This window comes from Puma concolor, chromosome B3 (assembly GCF_028749965.1).
Source record: "Puma concolor isolate L17-30 chromosome B3, mPumCon1.1.hap2, whole genome shotgun sequence".
Lineage (NCBI taxonomy): Eukaryota > Metazoa > Chordata > Mammalia > Carnivora > Felidae > Puma > Puma concolor.
The window spans coordinates 14,162,039-14,179,534 of record NC_141672.1 but is presented as its reverse complement, the minus strand read 5'-3'; the positions used below and the strand labels follow the sequence as shown (position 1 = coordinate 14,179,534).

The 17,496-nt window shown below is 41.7% G+C and overlaps 1 protein-coding gene across 14 annotated transcripts in view; it reads right to left on the bottom strand.

The window, feature by feature from the left end:
- Positions 1–17,496, bottom strand: part of RPS6KA5 (ribosomal protein S6 kinase A5) — a 181,163-nt gene that overhangs the window by 17,985 nt on the left and 145,682 nt on the right. For all 14 annotated transcript variants that reach the window (XR_015252076.1, XR_015252077.1, XM_086709003.1 and 11 more), the window contains 6 exons: positions 13,807–13,957; positions 10,459–10,620; positions 8,426–8,551; positions 7,419–7,552; positions 6,631–6,724; positions 2,911–3,081 (listed from right to left, as the gene is read on the bottom strand). Coding sequence is in view for 12 of the 14 variants with exons in the window: in XM_086709003.1 (XP_086565129.1) it covers positions 2,911–3,081; positions 6,631–6,724; positions 7,419–7,552; positions 8,426–8,551; positions 10,459–10,620; positions 13,807–13,957 (838 nt within the window). In the remaining 2 variants the exon portion in view is untranslated. The remainder of the gene's footprint in view (positions 1–2,910; positions 3,082–6,630; positions 6,725–7,418; positions 7,553–8,425; positions 8,552–10,458; positions 10,621–13,806; positions 13,958–17,496) is intronic.

Sequence of the window (17,496 nt, the reverse complement as noted above, 5' to 3'; positions counted from 1 at the left end):
TAGGCTGGCTTCCAACTGGCTGGCTCAGTTGGAAGAGTGTGTGACTCTTGACCTTGGGGTCGTGAGTCCAAGCCCCACACTGCATGTAGAGATTGCTTAAATAAATTAAAAAAAAAAAAAAAAAAAAACCTTTAAGAAATAAAAACAAATTAAAGAAGACATGGTAAAGACATACATTACATTTCAGAATATTTTCTCCAAAACAGCTAAGACTTAAACATTTTTTGGATGCTTATGGATATTATTCCTCAATTATGCACACAACATTGTTCTCTTGAATCCCTCATCTGCCAAGTCTTCTCAGTCACTAAGCTTTTACTGTACTGTTTTCGTGTTTATCACATGTTTAATAAATGCTAACTGTACTGAGGCACGATCATCACTTTTATTAGTCTATCAAGCTAGTAGCCACAGTAAGCGAATCTGATTATACTGTCTTCAGACACGCTGACGAAACCTGTTATGTCTTTATGTTCATTAAATTATTCCTCAGATCTGGAACATCATTTTTTTTTCGTTAATATTATTCCCGCTAAAATAAAAGACATCACAGAAGGCTTCATTCATACAAAGAAGAAAACATCTTCTACACCTTCCACCCAAAAGTTAAAAATGGATAAAGTGGGGGGAAAGAAAAGAAAAACGATTAAAAAGTTTTCTTAAATTTTCTACCCTAGGATGCTTGATCCTGAACGTGTGATGGAATTAAAATGTGGATAAAATGTGGATAAAAACTGAAGCCCAGCTGGGGTTCACACGCCATAGCTCCGGGCAAGTCTTTCAGCGAATGACTTGTGAGCTCCTCTGCAGCGCAAGCACTGTGATCTGTACAGAGGACCGTGGGGCACACCTGGCCCCCGTCCGCACGGAGCCTGCCAAGTCTTGGGAGGTGGTTTCCGTTTATTCTCTGCGAGGACTTCCTTAACCGCAGTTCTTGAAATGAAGGAGAGGGGGCGCTCCCCCTCTCGGCTCTCCCGATGGGGCTGGGTGCGCATGGGCGGGAGTGGCAGGAAGCAGCCGCCTTTCAGCCTCCTCTCAAGCTCCACCCTGAAACTCATCTGATGTCACTGGTCTCTCATCTCTCAGGATGGGGACCGGTTTGAAAAGCACAAAGCAGTCCACTAAGAATGTCAGCTAGCTTCTAAGTTTATCTGCCTCTCACCTAGAATTTAGGAGTTTGCCCATGCCGAAAGCAAATGCCACATTAATATTGACCAAAAGATACACCATCAGGTCTTAAAATACGACATCAGTGGGAAAGGGATTACACTTTGGGCCCGGGAGTAACATACTCTGCCATTTAAAAGTCAAAGTGAAGGTCATTTTATTACGAAGATGTTAGTACGAAGGCACATTTTCATTTCTCCAGAATCTATGTTGATTTAGGACTATAAATGTAGTAGAATGTCCTAACTCATCTGACATGTCTTCATTTCAAACGGCTACTTGAAAGAAAAGGTTGGTAACAAGAAGAACGAAGCTACAAGTATCTTTGTATCAGTAAGATGGGAAGGCAAATTTAAATTCTGTTGGAAAGGACAGTTGCATCATTTGAGACTCATGGGATGACAGATGGCCGGTTATCAAAGAATAAAACATGTGAAAATGAATTCTATACAGTCATGGAACAGATCTCTTCAATTAAAAAAATTACATGCTTGTTCCTTGTCTATCAAGAAAACATTTAAGTGGTGTGCTTTTGCATTTAAAAATAGATTGCTAATCTCCAATGTACAGAGCACCATACTGTCAGTGGGCGTTCTGTAGGAGAGTGAGAACTCGGAGGAAGGAAGCAGAGGGAGAGCTACCACAGTTGCAAGTTCATGAAACACAGTTCACTTTTGATTAATTACTAGTAATATGGATAACAGTAATAGGAAGTCCAGGGACAGAAGTTTATGTGCTTTAGAATCAGTTGATTACACTTGGATGCACAGAATTCCATTTTTAAAACACCCTCTTCCTACCAATGATCCAAGATACTTAAAAAGGCAAAAAACAAAAACAAAAACAAAAAAAAAAACGGTGCTTTTGGAGACAGTCTTTTGTGGTCTAACACAAAAAACAGACTCCAAATAAATTATTATTTTAAGAATATTTGAAAATGCTTTATCAACATGTGGTAATTACAAATGAATCTATTTTAAAGAGGAAATATGTATAATTTTGCATATGGTAAAGGATGAGTCACTGTTGTCCTTTTATAAATCACTGGGTTTTGTTTTTCAATTTTCATTATTATTTTGATGACTTCCTAAAAGGGGGGGATTTTCATATTTTTGATACTACAAAGGGACATTCTAGAGTTAGAACCTTCTTTACTAACCTTTTGACAGAAGAAATATATAAGAAGCTGCTACTTTTGCATGGCTACACAATTCTATAAAGACAGTACATGAGCAAAGACATATAAGGATGGTATGGCTAATTAAATCAAGACAATTCTTTATGTTTAAGTACTTAGAACAGAATTCTATACATTCCTATTCATGAGCTAATCAATTTGATTACAAAAATGAGAAACAAGCTTTCAAAATACATCATTAAAAAAATAAACCTCTAAAATGGTACACATATAGGAGGGATATTATTTTCTGCTACAAAAATTTCCATAGCTATTTTTAGCCCACAACTGTTGCATAAAGTATTTCTTCCATAAAAGGCTCTCACACTTACAAATATAACCTCAAGATGATCTGCTGGCAAAAAAAAAAAAAAAAAAAAAAAGACAAATTTATTTTAGACTAAAATAGAAAAGAGAAAAAAAAAAAATCCCAGAAACAGGATATCTGCAAGTATCTATTTAGCAGGAAGCCCTAAAAACAAAACAAGAAAAGCCCACACATACTCGGGGGGATATTCAGTAATGAGGCGAGGCTGAGTTACACGAGAGAGCACGTCACTTTATACCTCGGGTTTCAGGTCTCTGTGCACCACGCCGACATCATGCATGTGGCTTACAGCTGAAACGAGCTTCCGCATGATGTAGCTGGCTTCAGTCTCACTGAAGTGCTTCTTTTTCTTAATACGTTCAAACAGCTCTCCCCCGTTCAGAAGTTCCATCACCAGAAATGTGTGAAGCTAGAGAAGAAAAAAGATTAATGTGGAGGGCTTTCATGAAGAGAAGTGTATTTATGTATGAAACATTCCTTGACTATTAACTATCGCCAATACATTTAGAGAATCCCTTGGTAAAATAATCAACAGCAGTCCGTAATATTTTAGAGGAAAGAATCGAAGGGTAATGTGGCTTTTTTAGAATTCTATTTTGGTAATGGAAAATTTCAAGTACTGCAGTGAAATCTTTATATATCCTTTCCTTGACTAATTCTTTCATTTGAATGCCATTCCAACCCTCTTGATCAAGTTTACATAGCTTTCTTTTCAAAGTGTGACCTGGTGCTGACAATAATGTGAAATCGTCTGCTTTAAATAATATAGAAGATTAATGACAGAGAATGGGCAACTGTTCTGACACGGGAGGCCTGACACACCCAATGAATAGCAAATTTATCTTTTCAAAAAGGTGTTTCATGATGCCACTTTGAACCTCCTGTCAGACCTCAACAGATTAGTTTCAGGGTTCCTTGTTAATACCCATGGCAAATACCCATAACTCACTGCCTTTTTTTTTTTTTTTAAATAATTGCTTTGGATACCAATGGCATTATCTTAAAGAGTTTAAAAAGTTATTTATTTACTATGCTTTGCACACATGTCCATAAAGAAAATAACTCAGGAGCAACTGAAAAGCAAAGGAACTCTATCAGCTCTCAAATGAACACAAACATGTTGTTTAAAGAAAGATAGCCAATCACCAGATTCAGGTGCTATGCATTACAGAACCAACATCACTTGACAAATATGTTTCTTTTCGAATTAGCAAAATCCTCCCCGAAAGAAAAAGCTTCATAATTATCCTGTACAAACTGGGCGAATTTTAAAAGGAGAACATTTTTAATAAGAGAATTGCTTCCAGCCTACCAGAGATCAAGCTAATTTGAGTTTCTACGTATGACAAACCAGGTCAACACTGAAGGTCTGTTACAAACATCTGCCAGTGACTAACAAACAATGGAATGGTTTAAAAGATGGGCTTTAGGGGTGCCCGGGTGGCTCAGTCGGTTAAGTGTCCAACTCTCGATTTGGGCTTAGGTCATGAGCTCATGGTTCGTGGGTTTCAGCCCCGCATTTGGCTCCGCACTGATGGTGTGGAGCCTGCTTGGGATTCTGTCTCCCTCTTTCTCTGCCCCTCCCCTGCTATCTCTCTCTCTCAAAATAAATGAATAAACATTAAAACATTTTTTTAAAGATAGGTTTTAGAACCAACCCTGGATCTGAATGCTGCTTCTGCTACTTACTTATGACCTTGGGGATGCTACTTAACCTCTATAACTTTAGGACCCTTGCCAATAAAATGTAGATAACAGTGAGAAAATGTTTATGAGACAGTTGACTAACGGCCTTCCAGAGATGTCCGTGTCCTAATCCCCAGAACCTGTGGATGTTACCTGATATGGCAAAGGGATTTTGTGGACGTGATTAAGGATCTTGAGCTGGGAGGACTGTCTAAATTATCCATCAGAGCCAACAGTATGGGATGGGACTATGGAAACAAGAGATTGGAGAGATATACAGAAGGGTCACGAGCCAAGGAAGGTGGACAGTCTCCAGAAGCTAAAAAAGGCCAGCAAATGGATTGTCCCTTGGAGCCTCCAGAAGGCACCAGCCCTGCCAACACCCAGACGTTATACCAGTGAGACTGATTTTGACCTTCTGATCTCCAGACTGCGAGATTATAAATTGGTAGTGTGTAGGTATGTGGTAATTTGTTACAGCAGCTATAGGAAACGAATACAAATCATCGCACATGAAGTGAACTATATGCTGCACACCCAGAGGCTGAAGACCCACCCTAATCAATTTCACCCCTCCGTGGAAGAGAAGACTGTGTGTACTTGGGGATGATCTAGGCCACTGTGTCACCAACATGGAAAGAAATCACCCCAGGTATCAACAACTGGGCAGCAGAATGATTATATATTTGTACTAGTAGATACAAGGTCACATCGTGAGACAACTCACATTCAGTAACTCTTTAATATAAAAATAGCAAACAATAAATTTAACCTGTGGCATAAGTAACAAGGGAGGGATGCAGTTCCTGAGATCTGACATCCGCCAGAACATAAGAGCTGGGATGGAGCTGGGCCCAAGTGCAAACACCAGAGGGGGGTGTCGAAGGTCATCCACCAGTCCCTTGACTTGTTATGTGAATCATCTTCAGAGGAGACTGTCCGGGCTCCTTTTAGGCACCTCCAGTGGATGGGGGACTCACTACCTCCACTGCAGTCAGGTGGCCCCATGAGGTGGCCGCAGTAGGAGCACGGAGAGCAGCTCCTCCAAGTCCTCCTCTCAAAGACCTGCCTTTTCTGACTACGAGAGCCAAAGAGAAAGGAGATGACGATGTTATTTTTGGGTGCTCGCTCACCTGCTGGGAGAACCGGGCCATGTTGCTGCCTCCTCTAAGGCAGCAGAGCAGAGTAATTAAAAGCTTGTTCTGCAGTCGGACTGCTTGGGTTCAGGGCCCGGCGTTACCACTTACAAGCTGTGAGATCCTGTTACTTAACTTCTCAGAGTTTCAGTTTTCCCACCTGGTGGAGTTACCTTATATAAGGACTGAATCGTGCATGTGGAGTCTGGGACGGTACCTGGACCATGTAAGGTATGCAATACTAAAGGGCGGCAGTCACTGTGGCTAAGCTGTATCATTCCAGTGCTCTGGGAACTTTCAGTGTGGTGGAGAACTGGGCCTCGGCCTACCCAGGACATGCTGTTACAGCAGCACAGTGGAGATGGCCCAGATTTTCCCGACTAGATGCTTATGGCCCTGCTGTGTGACCATGGACAGGGCTCGCGACCCTTCTGAGTCTGCTTCTTCTTTGATAAAGCTAGGGTCAGCTGCATCCAGGACTGGTATCGGCTTTTGTGCTTAGCATGCTGTCTCAAGTAGGACTGTGTCTTCCCCCCCAGTCTCAGGGGGAAAGGTGTCAACAATGGAGCAACTATTGTCATGGAGGTTGGCGGTGGAGGGGCTGAGGAGACACGGACTTGACACATTCCTCCCACATCCAGAGGTACATGCTTCTGCGCGGGGTCCTGTTGCAAAGCAGGACCTGGCCTGTGGTCTGAGTGAACGTGCCATCTGGAGAGGAAAGGGGGTACCCTTGCCCTTCTGCTTCATCTTTGTTCTGGAGCTTGCATTAACTAGGCTTAAACTCTAAATCCTATTCTAGAAGTGAAAAGAAAGTCGAAGGCTGATCGTTAACTGACTACTGAGAAGTCCAGGGATTAAGCTGCGGCAGGCCGAAGCTGAGCCGGTGGGAGGCCCAGCAGCTGTGACCCACCCTGCCCTCTGCCCTTCGTCCATGTCACATATGCCCATGACTGAGTGAGAAGAGCAGAAGTGAAAGCGTGCACTGGTTTTGGGGGTGGGTAAGAAGTTTCTCTGCCCTCTCTGGTGGCCGGGTCGTATCCCATTATCTCTGACTCTGACCCCGGCAGTTGCAACTCAACTGGAAAAAAGAACTCTGTGTGAGTCAGTAGGGACAGAAAAGTAGTGTGAGATACCTGGTCGTGGAAAACTTCATGCAGCTTCACGATATTGGGGTGTCCTTCACAGAGTTTCAGGGCTGTTATTTCTTTCTGAGTATTGGCCTCCATCCTGCAGGGATGAAAGTGATTAGCCTCCACGTACGTACCTTCTTCACCAAGTTTTCATGTCCATATTATCCCAGCCCTAGTTTTGTGTTTATTTACAGCGTGTTCAGAATGTAAGTGTTCAAGTATCACAATGAGGTTTCCATGACAGTAATGAATCATACCACCCACCAGAACAAGTAATGCATTATTCCTGAGAAAATGATTACTTCTGAGTCAGAAAAGAGCCCATCATGAAGAAATGGGTGCCTCACTTGCCTGACATTTTGGTAGTAAGAATACACAATCATGGAAGTAATAATGAGTTCCCAAAACAACTAGCTGGCTCCCAAAAGCTGCCAGCAAATTGCTAAGTAATTTCAGAAAAAAAAAATTCAGATACACAACTATTAGGAGTGGCAACAGCTGTCGAAATGAATGGGGCAAGTCTGATTATCACTGCCACGGAAAATGTTCTCACGGTAGACTCGAAAGCCTGTCACGCCATGATTTACGTCCCAAATGGATTACTTTACCAGCAAACATCTATTAGAGTCAGAGGATAATGGATCAGCTAATGAGCTGAATGGCTACACCCAAGGTTAAAAAGCTTTACAAGAAACCACTGATTTCAAAATAAAAATCCTAATTTACAGAATTCCTTGACCAGGATGAGTCCATACAAAAGAATGCCAAAGGATGCCAGAAATGGTCCCTACCTTTTGCTGATTATTTTGACTGCGAACGCTTGGTTACTTTTTTTGTGTATGCACTTTCGACATATTGAGAAACTTCCCTCTCCCAGCGGCTTGTCCTTCAGGTCTAGGTCATAGTGTTGATAGAATGGGGAGTCCTGATAAGAAACCAATATCATTTACCTTAAGAGAATACTAGGAACTGAGGCTCCTGGGTGGCTCAGTTGGTTGGGCATCTGACTCTAGATATCGGCTCAGGTCATGGTTTCACGGTCTGGGAGTTCGAGCTCTGCACTGGGCTCTGTACGGACAGCATGGAGCCTGCTTAGGATTCTCTCTCTCTCTGTCTCTCTCTCTCTCTCTCTCTCTCTCTCCCTCCCTCCCTCTCTCTCTGCCCCTCCCCGACTGTGTGCTCTCTCTCTCAAAATAAATAAAAAGAAACTTAAAAAAAAAAAAAAAGAAAATACTAGGAACACAGAGGGATAAATAACAGAGTAAAAGAACATTATTATTTCTTTTAATATTTATTTTTGTGTGTAAGAGACAGAGAGAGAGGGCATGAGCAGGGGAGGTGCAGACAGGGAGGGGGACAGAGGATCTGAAGTGGGCTCTGTGCTGACAGAAGCGAGCCCAACACAGGGCTCGGGCGCAAGAACCACGAGATCATGACCTGAGTGGAGTCGGATGTTCCAGCGACTGAGCCACCCAGGCACCCCTAAAGAACATTATTAATGTTAATAGATATGCATGGAATATATTTATATGCTTCCAAGATTCAGCTTGCTTTAGATCATTTCTACTTTCATCTGTATAATTTTTTAAGATATATAATTTGCTATCACTGTAAAAAGGAGTTCATTGAAATGGATGTGACTAATTCTCTAGGGCAAACATTGCTATTTCCATTTATTCATTTCTTAAAATTGCACCTTACTCAAATGGTAAGCCTATTAAATTCATTGGCCTTGACAATGTTAATTAGCATTGGTATTTAAATCATAACTGTATCATTTAATTAAGCACATGTATACCTTCATCATTGCGCTCCTGGCGACACTCGTCACTCCAGGGCGATCAACTCCTGTGTGGAACTGAAGAGGATCTACGACGGCCGCGTTCCGCTTGAACAGGATGGAAGGAGCGACGAAGGAATAGCCCTAAGAAAGAAAAGGAAGAGTAAGGAACAAGGGTTTGCAATTTTCCAGTTTAGCACAGTCCAGATTGTAATAATGTTTTTCACTCTCTGTGAAAAACATTCAAGTATGTGTGGAGATGAATCTAATTTTATTTTATTTGCAATCTAAAATGCAAATCAATGGAGATTTCAAATCAATGGAGACAAACTTTTCTGAAGGAGATAATGCCATCTTCTGGTAGAATTAAACCAATTCAGAATTAAAGGCAGAAAAACCTTCTGTCCAATTCCACCCCCAATATCTGACTCAGAGATGGAGTTGTTTCGCATTGCTGATGAAAGTTCACTTAGGAACGCAACTAGCTTCTCAAAAAAGGTACAGTTAAGGTATTAAACAAAGTGGCCCAAGAGTTATCATTTTTCAAGCTCAAAAAATAGCAAGTTTCACTACAGCGAGTTTCTAATTTAGCAATTATTTGACTCTGATTAGATTTCCTTAGACTAAAAATTTCAAATGGAGTTTTGGAAAAGAAATAAAAATCAAATGGCAGAACGACGTGCCAGAATGAACCAAAAGTGGTATAATGACAGATGATAAATCTGCTCAAGCTAGAACACTCACTAGTTCAAAGAACATTTTTGAAACATCTACTATGTGCTCAGCCACGTGCTAGACATTAGTGTTATTAAGGTCCGGAGACACAGCCCAGGTGACCAGATGAAGCCATACTTATGGCATACTTATGGGGGTCCAGAAGTGAATCTCTGATAGCATTTAATAGTCTTTAATGGTTTTAATAGCTTTCTGATACCATTTAATAGTATAAGTCTGAGAAAGACCTTTTTCTCAGTATAAAATCTTCCCTAATTCTTTTTTAGGAGTTGGAAAACAGTTAAGATTTCTCACTGAAGATAAAGAATCAGATAACACTTTTTATGAACTGAAGACAATTTTATATGCTAGAGGTAAAATGAAGTAGTCTTGTATTTTTCTATAAAAGAAACTGAAGAGAAATAAAATTTCAAGTAAAAAAATCAACACTTCTTTACATAAAGAACTTGGAAATGCAAGCTGGTGCAGCCACTCTGAAAAACAGGATGGAGGTTCCTCAAAAAACTAAAATAGAACTACCCTACGACCCAGCAATTGCACCACTAGGTATTTATCCAAAGGATACAGCTGTGCTATTTCAAAGGGGCACATGCACCCCAATATCTATAGCAGCACTATCGACAATAGCCGAAGTATGGCAAGAGCCCAAATGTCCATTGATGGATGAATGGATAAAGAAGATGTGGTGGATATAGATATAGATATAGATATATAGACATAGATACAATGGAGTATCACTCGGCAATCAAAAAGAATGAAATCTTGCCATTTGCAACTACGTGGATGGAACTGGAGGGTATTATGCTAAGTGAAATTAGTCAGAGAAAGACAAAAATCATATGACTTCACTCATATGAGGACTTTAAGAGACAAAACAGATGAACATAAGGGAAGGGAAACAAAAATAATATCAAAAGAGGGAGGGGGACAAAACAGAAGCAACTCATAAATATGGAGAACAAACTGAGGGTTACGGGAGGGGTTGTGGGAGGGGGATGGGCTAAATGGGTAAGGGGCACTAAGGAATCTACTCCTGAAATCAGTGTTGCACTAGATGCTAACTAATTTGGATGTAAATTTAAAAAAATAAAAAATAAAATGAAAAAAAAAAAAAAGAACAACACGTAAGTAATATCTACTATGTCACAGACCATAAGCCTCAGTTAATAATTTGCAACATCTCCATATTTAATCATTTTGAAGAGATTAGAGAATCTTGCTTTTAAAGACGCCAAGAACACTTATATGGGAAAATTAATCTTTTCTTTCACAGCACAGCCGGCCGCCGCACAGGAGCGCCCTCTCTTGGAGATTACCTGAAACAGCCTCTCGGAGCTCTGGGGCAGCGCAGCCGGGGAGTACGTGGGATCCATCTCTGTGAACTCTTCTGCAAAGTTACTCACATCTAACTCATCTCGGATGACCGGCTTAAATGGGGCGGGCACTTTTTTGGCAGCTAGATCGTCCCAATTTATTTTCTGGAACAGAAAAAGAAAATGGGTACAAAGTAGAGACCAGCAGAGTGGAAATATTTTCTGAGACTAACACAGATGGATTAGGGTTTTAATTAGTCAACAGGGAAAGGGCACATCTTTCAAACCAATGATTATAAATACGTTTTTTTCCCAAGCAGGAGCACATTTTCTGACTGCAGTTTATTGCTGCATTCAATGCTATGCCTGAATGAGGAGACTGCCTTCCGTCACTGTGGGGTCTGGCCGTATCCTCCGGGGGGCACCAGGATATCCTAATTCACCCATAGGGAAAACAGAAAAATTACTTTTGTCCTGAAGGTGTGAGGCTAGAACAAAATAAAACTGAATGATGACAGAGGGCTTTTCAATGCTCTATGAATATGAATGCTGACTCTAATATTCCTATTTTCTAGAGACAAAGTTAGGTAGCTTTCTTCCTAGACCTGCTCTTACTCCTGGCCATCTGGACAGACTAGAAAATAAACTCACTATAAATCATGCACTTGTTTACGTCTGTAAGTTTAAATGATCCTATCATACTGATATAATCACCCTTTTCTCATTTAAGTCTGTATCCTAGCTTTTTAAATACTGCTTCTTGTCTCCCCCATGGGATAATCCGAGCCCCCTCTCCCCCCATGCCAGGCAATTGTTGTCTGATAAATATAGCCAACTCTGTGCTCTATTTTCTTTGTGCTCCTTCTGTCACTTAAAACAACCTCAGATAATACTTATTGAATCAAATCCACAGCTATTCTATTAACATATTTCTTCAAATCTAAGATGTCCTCATTCATAGTGAGATATGCCATGATTTCATGTACCATGAAGAAAGAAAAGGCATTATGAAGTAGAATGGTTAAGCTGTCCATTGTAAGACGCATTCTGATTTCAGAGACAGTGGATGACGTTCAGGAAGTTTAATCAACTAACGAAAAAATGTTTTTATTATGCCCTCTTGTGGAGGCAATGGAGAAAAAAAATCATTAGATTACAGATCTTCAAGTTTTTCAGCCAGCGTGGGCTTTAGAGACCAATTAGCTCATCTCCTTTAGACCCAGATGGAAACTGAAGCCTGAAAGTAAGAACTAACCTTCTCACTTAAACATTAGCTCATGGAAGGGTCAGTCTCTTGATTTTCTCGTTAGCGCTCTGTCCTCCATGTGGCTGTAATGTTTTCCATTACAAGCATATGATTTGTGCTTGGCTATTTATACACACATTAAGAGAAACTTCTAGAGGAAAGGGGTAATTTAAAGAAATATATTGTTAGCAGGAGAATGTTTAGTATGTAGAAAATTGATCGCTGTTACGTTCCTCTCCACGTCCTCTCCATTTAGGTCTTTACAAGTTGGATTCTGGTCTTTCCTAAAGAGTCCTTGTCATTTAAAAAGCAAAGCCACTATAGAACCTAAAATTACTATTTCAAGCTATAGAAAAATTTCCGTAATATGAAAGACATACTGTAATATTCACAAATATAGTGAACTGTAGTGAAAAAGATCCTAGGAAAATATGATGGGGGTATTTTGCTTGAGCACTTTCTTGAATTTTACATTGTTAAATTTTCAGCCACATTTCTCAACAAGGTATTTGAAATAGTTTGTTCAACTACTAATCTTTGTAAGCCATGCTAATTTATGAAATGTACACATTGAGAAGTTAATTTTATTCTAAATGTATTTGTTACTGAACTTCTGTAAGATGTGTGGTAACATATTTTTAAACGGGTTACAGCTGAGAGACTGGTGCTCTTTTTTTGAGTATAGAAATACAGAGAGGGGGGCTCAGTTGGTGTTAAGCGTCCAACTCTAGATTTTGACTCAGGTCATGATCCCAGGGTTGTGGAATCAAACCCCCTGTCACACCCTATGCTTAGCATGGAACCTCTGGAATTTTCTCTCTCTCTCTCTCTCTCTCTGCCCCTCCCCGCCACTCGTGCTCTGTCTCTCTCTCTCTCTAAAACAAAATTTAAAAATACGTCACACACAAAAAAGATAAGAAATACAGAGAAGTAATTCTTATTCTCAACCATTACTTGTTTTTCTAGATTTAAAAAACAATAGACAACACAGAGGTTACTCTAGGGCAGTTTTCCTTTGTTATGTTAGGCGTTTTCATATACTCTGGTGATAATACTGTAAAAGCTCAGTTTGCAGAATAAAAATAAAACCCGGATGGTCCCTTTAGACCATAAATATTTAAGTCATGCTTACTGAGGTGATGAAATTTTTTAAAAGTCCTAAGTTCAGGGTTTTAAAAACTGAGGTCATGGTATGCTGGGTTGACTACTCAGACTTAAATAGCTAGCCAACTCAGCCAATTCAATTCTTTTTCCCCAGTTATCTAAAATTTTGGAGTTCTTTTGTTCGTTTTACCAAAGTGAGCAAACTAAGTTAAGCAGATGTATTGGTGCTCTGTAGAATGGTCTCATTAGGTTTCTTCAGAATAAGCAATAAGTAAGTAAATAAATAAATAAATAAATCTATGTTACAGATAAGTAACTGAGAAATAGGCACATTTTAAATTTTCTGTGATTGCTCCTGAGAAAAGGAGAAAGGATGAAATCACTGTCTAAAGGGCAAAACACACTGGTGGGAATGGCTCGTGAACTGAGAGAAAAGTAAAAAATAAAAGCTTCTTCAGTCCATATGCCTAAATTTCAAGATCATAAATAGAAACCAATACTCAAAACTCGAACCAATAAGCATATGGAAGACTGAACGCCATTATGGTCCTCCCCACTCTGACTTCATTTAGGCAGAAAAAGACCATTTAGGTGTCTCTAAGTAGAATTCTTTTTTTTTTTTTTTTAATGTTAACTTATTTTGAGAGAGTGAGAGAGAAAGCGGGGGAGGGGCAGAGAGAGAGGGAGACAGAAGCTCCCAAGCAGGCTCTGTGCTGACAGCAGAGAGCCTGATGTGGGTCTCGAATTCACAAATTGTGAGATCACGTCCTGAGTCAAAGTCAGACGCTTAACTGACTGAGCCACCTAGATGCCCCTCCAAGGAGAATTCTGATCCTAGGATTCCTACAGGGTCCCTGCTATCTAAAAAAACAAAGGTACAGTGTATGTGAAGATAGGGAGCAAATGTCTCCACAAGGGGCCATGTTCACTCATTTCATGAAGAATGCCAAGCACCCTGCAAATAGCAGGCCATATAAAACCATCTGTTCAATAAATTTCACCTGAAAAAAGAGATGTTCTTTGATTTCATCCGCATCACGTGGACCACATCCCAATCTTTTCTTGGGATCTTTCATCAAAAGACGCTGAATCAGGTCTTTAGCTAAAGCACTCATTTCTTGAGGATATGGAGGCTCGCTTTTTAATATTCTCCTGTTGACAGATAAAACTTGCTATTAAAACAACCAGAGGATGAAGTTACAGTGACGATATTCTTAGCAAGACAAGTACTGTGTCACACACTTTGAAACTAAACTGTATGTGAAAAGCAGAGCAAGAGAATTTAAAATGAGATGCCATGAAATCAAATTTCCGAAACTAAGCAGAGACAAAAAGCGTTGGATCATTTTTTCAGTGTAAGTTGCTCTTAATGGGGAACCACCACCCCAAATATTTAATTGGGGAAAAAAATGAAGGCTTGGGACAGGTTAGACCTTGACTCGACTCTCTGGTGAAAGATTTCCCAATGGAAACAACTCCTAATAAACTCAGAGAAGTCAATCCAGCACTCAGCTCCAACCATCATACCCTTGTCTCTTCCCCTTCCCTGTGTGCCAGGGAACAGCTGGGCCTGGCGGGAATGGGGAGGGAAGGCAGGCCAACGCAGGTAGGGTCACAGCCACTGGGACATGGCTCCACTCCTAATATCTGAAAATGAGCACCGGACCTGGAGCTTTTCATGGGATGAGATCACCTGCTTCATTACCTCCCACTATAAAACAGGTAAGCCCTATAAGGAACTCAAAGGTAAAGTCTACTGTTTACTATGGAAAGTGAAACATTAAGATAATCAAGTTTCTTGATGAAATATTTGAATTTATGCTAAGATCATGGAAGAAATCAATCCAATCCAAATGTACCTCTGCCTCTGTGAAAGGGCAGATGAATAATGAGAAAGAATAATGAAAGGGACGGATTGAAATTAAGAAGCTTAACACGGTATACACGGAGATAGTTATTCCTTTATTCGGGTTTGTAAAAAGATTCCCTGTTGGGCATTAAAATATTAAGAGCCGTTATGGAACAAAACCAGGTAACACATTTGTAACAGACAGCACAGTGTGGTTAAGCACACGGACTCCGGAGCCGGACCGAATTCAAACCCTGGCTTGCTGCTAACTGGCTGTGCGACTCTGAGAGTTAATGAACGTCTTCACACCACGGTCTCCTTAACCTAAAATGGGTATTATGATGCTTAAGTGAGCGAAGACAGTGCTTAGCGCTGCACCGGGAACATTGCAAGCGCTTGACCTGTGTGCCCCTGGCTCCCTTCGGCTACACCAACCACAGAGAAAACCACAGCCAGTAGCCACTGAGAATCAGTGAAATGACAGTGGAACTGTAAATTTTCACTGGAAATTCTAGCCGTCTTGTTCATTTCAAAGCTAATCCCGCTTCTGGCACTCCATCCTGGGGATGCAAGAAAACCTGGACGGAACAAGGGGAAAAAAAGAAGTACGCTTTTTCTCTTTAGGGTTCTTTAGTGTTCCCCCAGGGCTCGCTGCTCGTCAGGGTTTTCTGCATTGGAGAGAATCCTCTCCTGGGACCAGGCACAGGCGTCTCTGAGAGACACTGGCAGCCCGGTTTCTGAGGGAAAGCTAAGCAGAGACTTTTCCATTTTCCCCACCTTTCGTGTGCTTTTAGCAGGCGGGGACTTTTTGTGTGAAAGGATCAGGCAATAGATACCCTGTTGCTGACATTCACTTTGGCTGAGAAATAAGCACTTTGGCTGACGTCGTCGAAAGGTACTGATTCTGTAGGTCCGTACACCTGAGTCATCGGCATTTGCTGGAAGTCTACTCCGTACAGGCACTTAGGGAAAGCAACGGTCATGCCAACCCTGGCGGTTCATCGAGAGAACAGGGAGCACCCGGAAACAGGGATGGACCCACTGAGATGCCAAGCTGCGAAGAGGGGCGGGAGACTCCACGTACAACTTGGGGCGGAGGTCTGGGCACGCAGACAGCATTGGTGGGCGACCGACGGCTGCAGCAGGTGCCACACGCAAGGAACTGGAGCGTGACATTGGAGTGAGGCAGGGAGCACATCAGGAAGAGATGGAGTGGAAATCTGAAGGGGTTTCTCGGAGCAGTACTGACGAGGGGACGAGAGGGACCACCAGTGGTGGCCCCAAAGCTTCCCTTTTTCCTGGCCGCAGCGGACACGGCCAGAAGCAGCCGGAGGAGGTTGGGCAGGCGATGGTGCGCACGCACCCCAGCTCGCAGGAGTGAAAGCAGGGGCCACGCAGGAGGTAGCAGAGCAGGACCGCTTCTTAGGCTCCTTGTCATCTCGGTAAGCGGAGTGGCACGGGGCTTCCTCAGCGTGTGGAGAGGTTCTGAAGCCTAATCCCGCGGAGAACCGTAGGGCCAGGAAGAGGACCAGAAATGGAAGTGCGCTGGTCAGGAGAAAGAGCCCCCAGCAGGCTTAAATCTCTTCTCCAGGGGAAGATATCTCTTCCTCTTCTGCTTCCTTGAAACGTACGGGGCTGAGATGCATGTGAAATGACAGCTGTGCCTGGTTATCGCGAAGTCACCCCTGAGATGTGTGAGCAGACAGGACTATTTAAAACTCAGAGAACACAAGTTTCTGGGTGTTGTCTCTTACCCCAAGGGTGTCCTTGGAAGGGGGGTGAGCGGTGGAAGCTGTGCACAGAGGAGTAGAACAATGCAGTCCCGTGGTGGCCTTCCCATGTGGGGGTCACCCATCCACCTGTTCTCATCACTAATGGCTGAGTGTGCCCTCTGTGGGCTGGCCAGCCAGGCCTGGTGACTGCAAGGTCCCCTGATGAAGAGGTGCTTGATGCTGTCATGCTGATACCCATGTTTCCTGATCTGTATCTCAGGAAGCTAAGGAAAACTGGTGCCAGATTACAGCCTATTGTGACCTGTGAGTATGAATGTCCGTCTGAAGCTCAGACCAGCGCAGTTACGCAGAATGTGCACTGCAGAAAGGGGGACGTAGGTGGAGGATGCTCATGAACCTTTAGCCGTGACAATACTAGAACATCCTGCAACAAGGGCAGGGAGACATTTCTCAGGTGTTGTTGCCACTTGACCTCTTCGAATGTTCTAGATTTCTGAGTTGGTAATGACCCAGAACTCTTTCTTTTTAGCTCCAAAGGGAATCTGGGAAACTTGAGAAATGAACTGTAATGGGGTGGGGCCCAAACAAATTTTTTTTTTAATTAATTAATCTATTTTTTATACATTAAAAAAAGTTTTTATTTATTTATTTTGAGAGAGACACAGAGAGAGAGAGAGAGAGCAGGGGAGGGGTAAAGAGAGAATCCCAACTAGGGTGCACTGCCAGTGCAGAGCCCTATGCAGGGCTTGAACTCATGAACTGTGAGATCATGACCTGAACTAAAACCAAGAGTCAGATGCTTAACCAACTGAGCCACCCAGGAGCACTGAGCCCAAATAAATCTTAGAGCTCTCTGGAAAATCAGAACAGGCTCTGAGTTGACATATCACATTAAACACTTCTTGTGTTTGTTATCATTTAATCCATACAATAATCCTATCAATAGGCAGCCACTATTATCCCTGTTCTAAAGGTAAGGAAAGATTCCTTTCAAATCAAGACATACACACAAAATTTTAACTTGATATTCCAGAACATAGATGCTCCTAATATTTTTTTGCAAGAAGAAGCAAATAACAGAGCTAAGAAAATTTTGAAAAATAAAATAA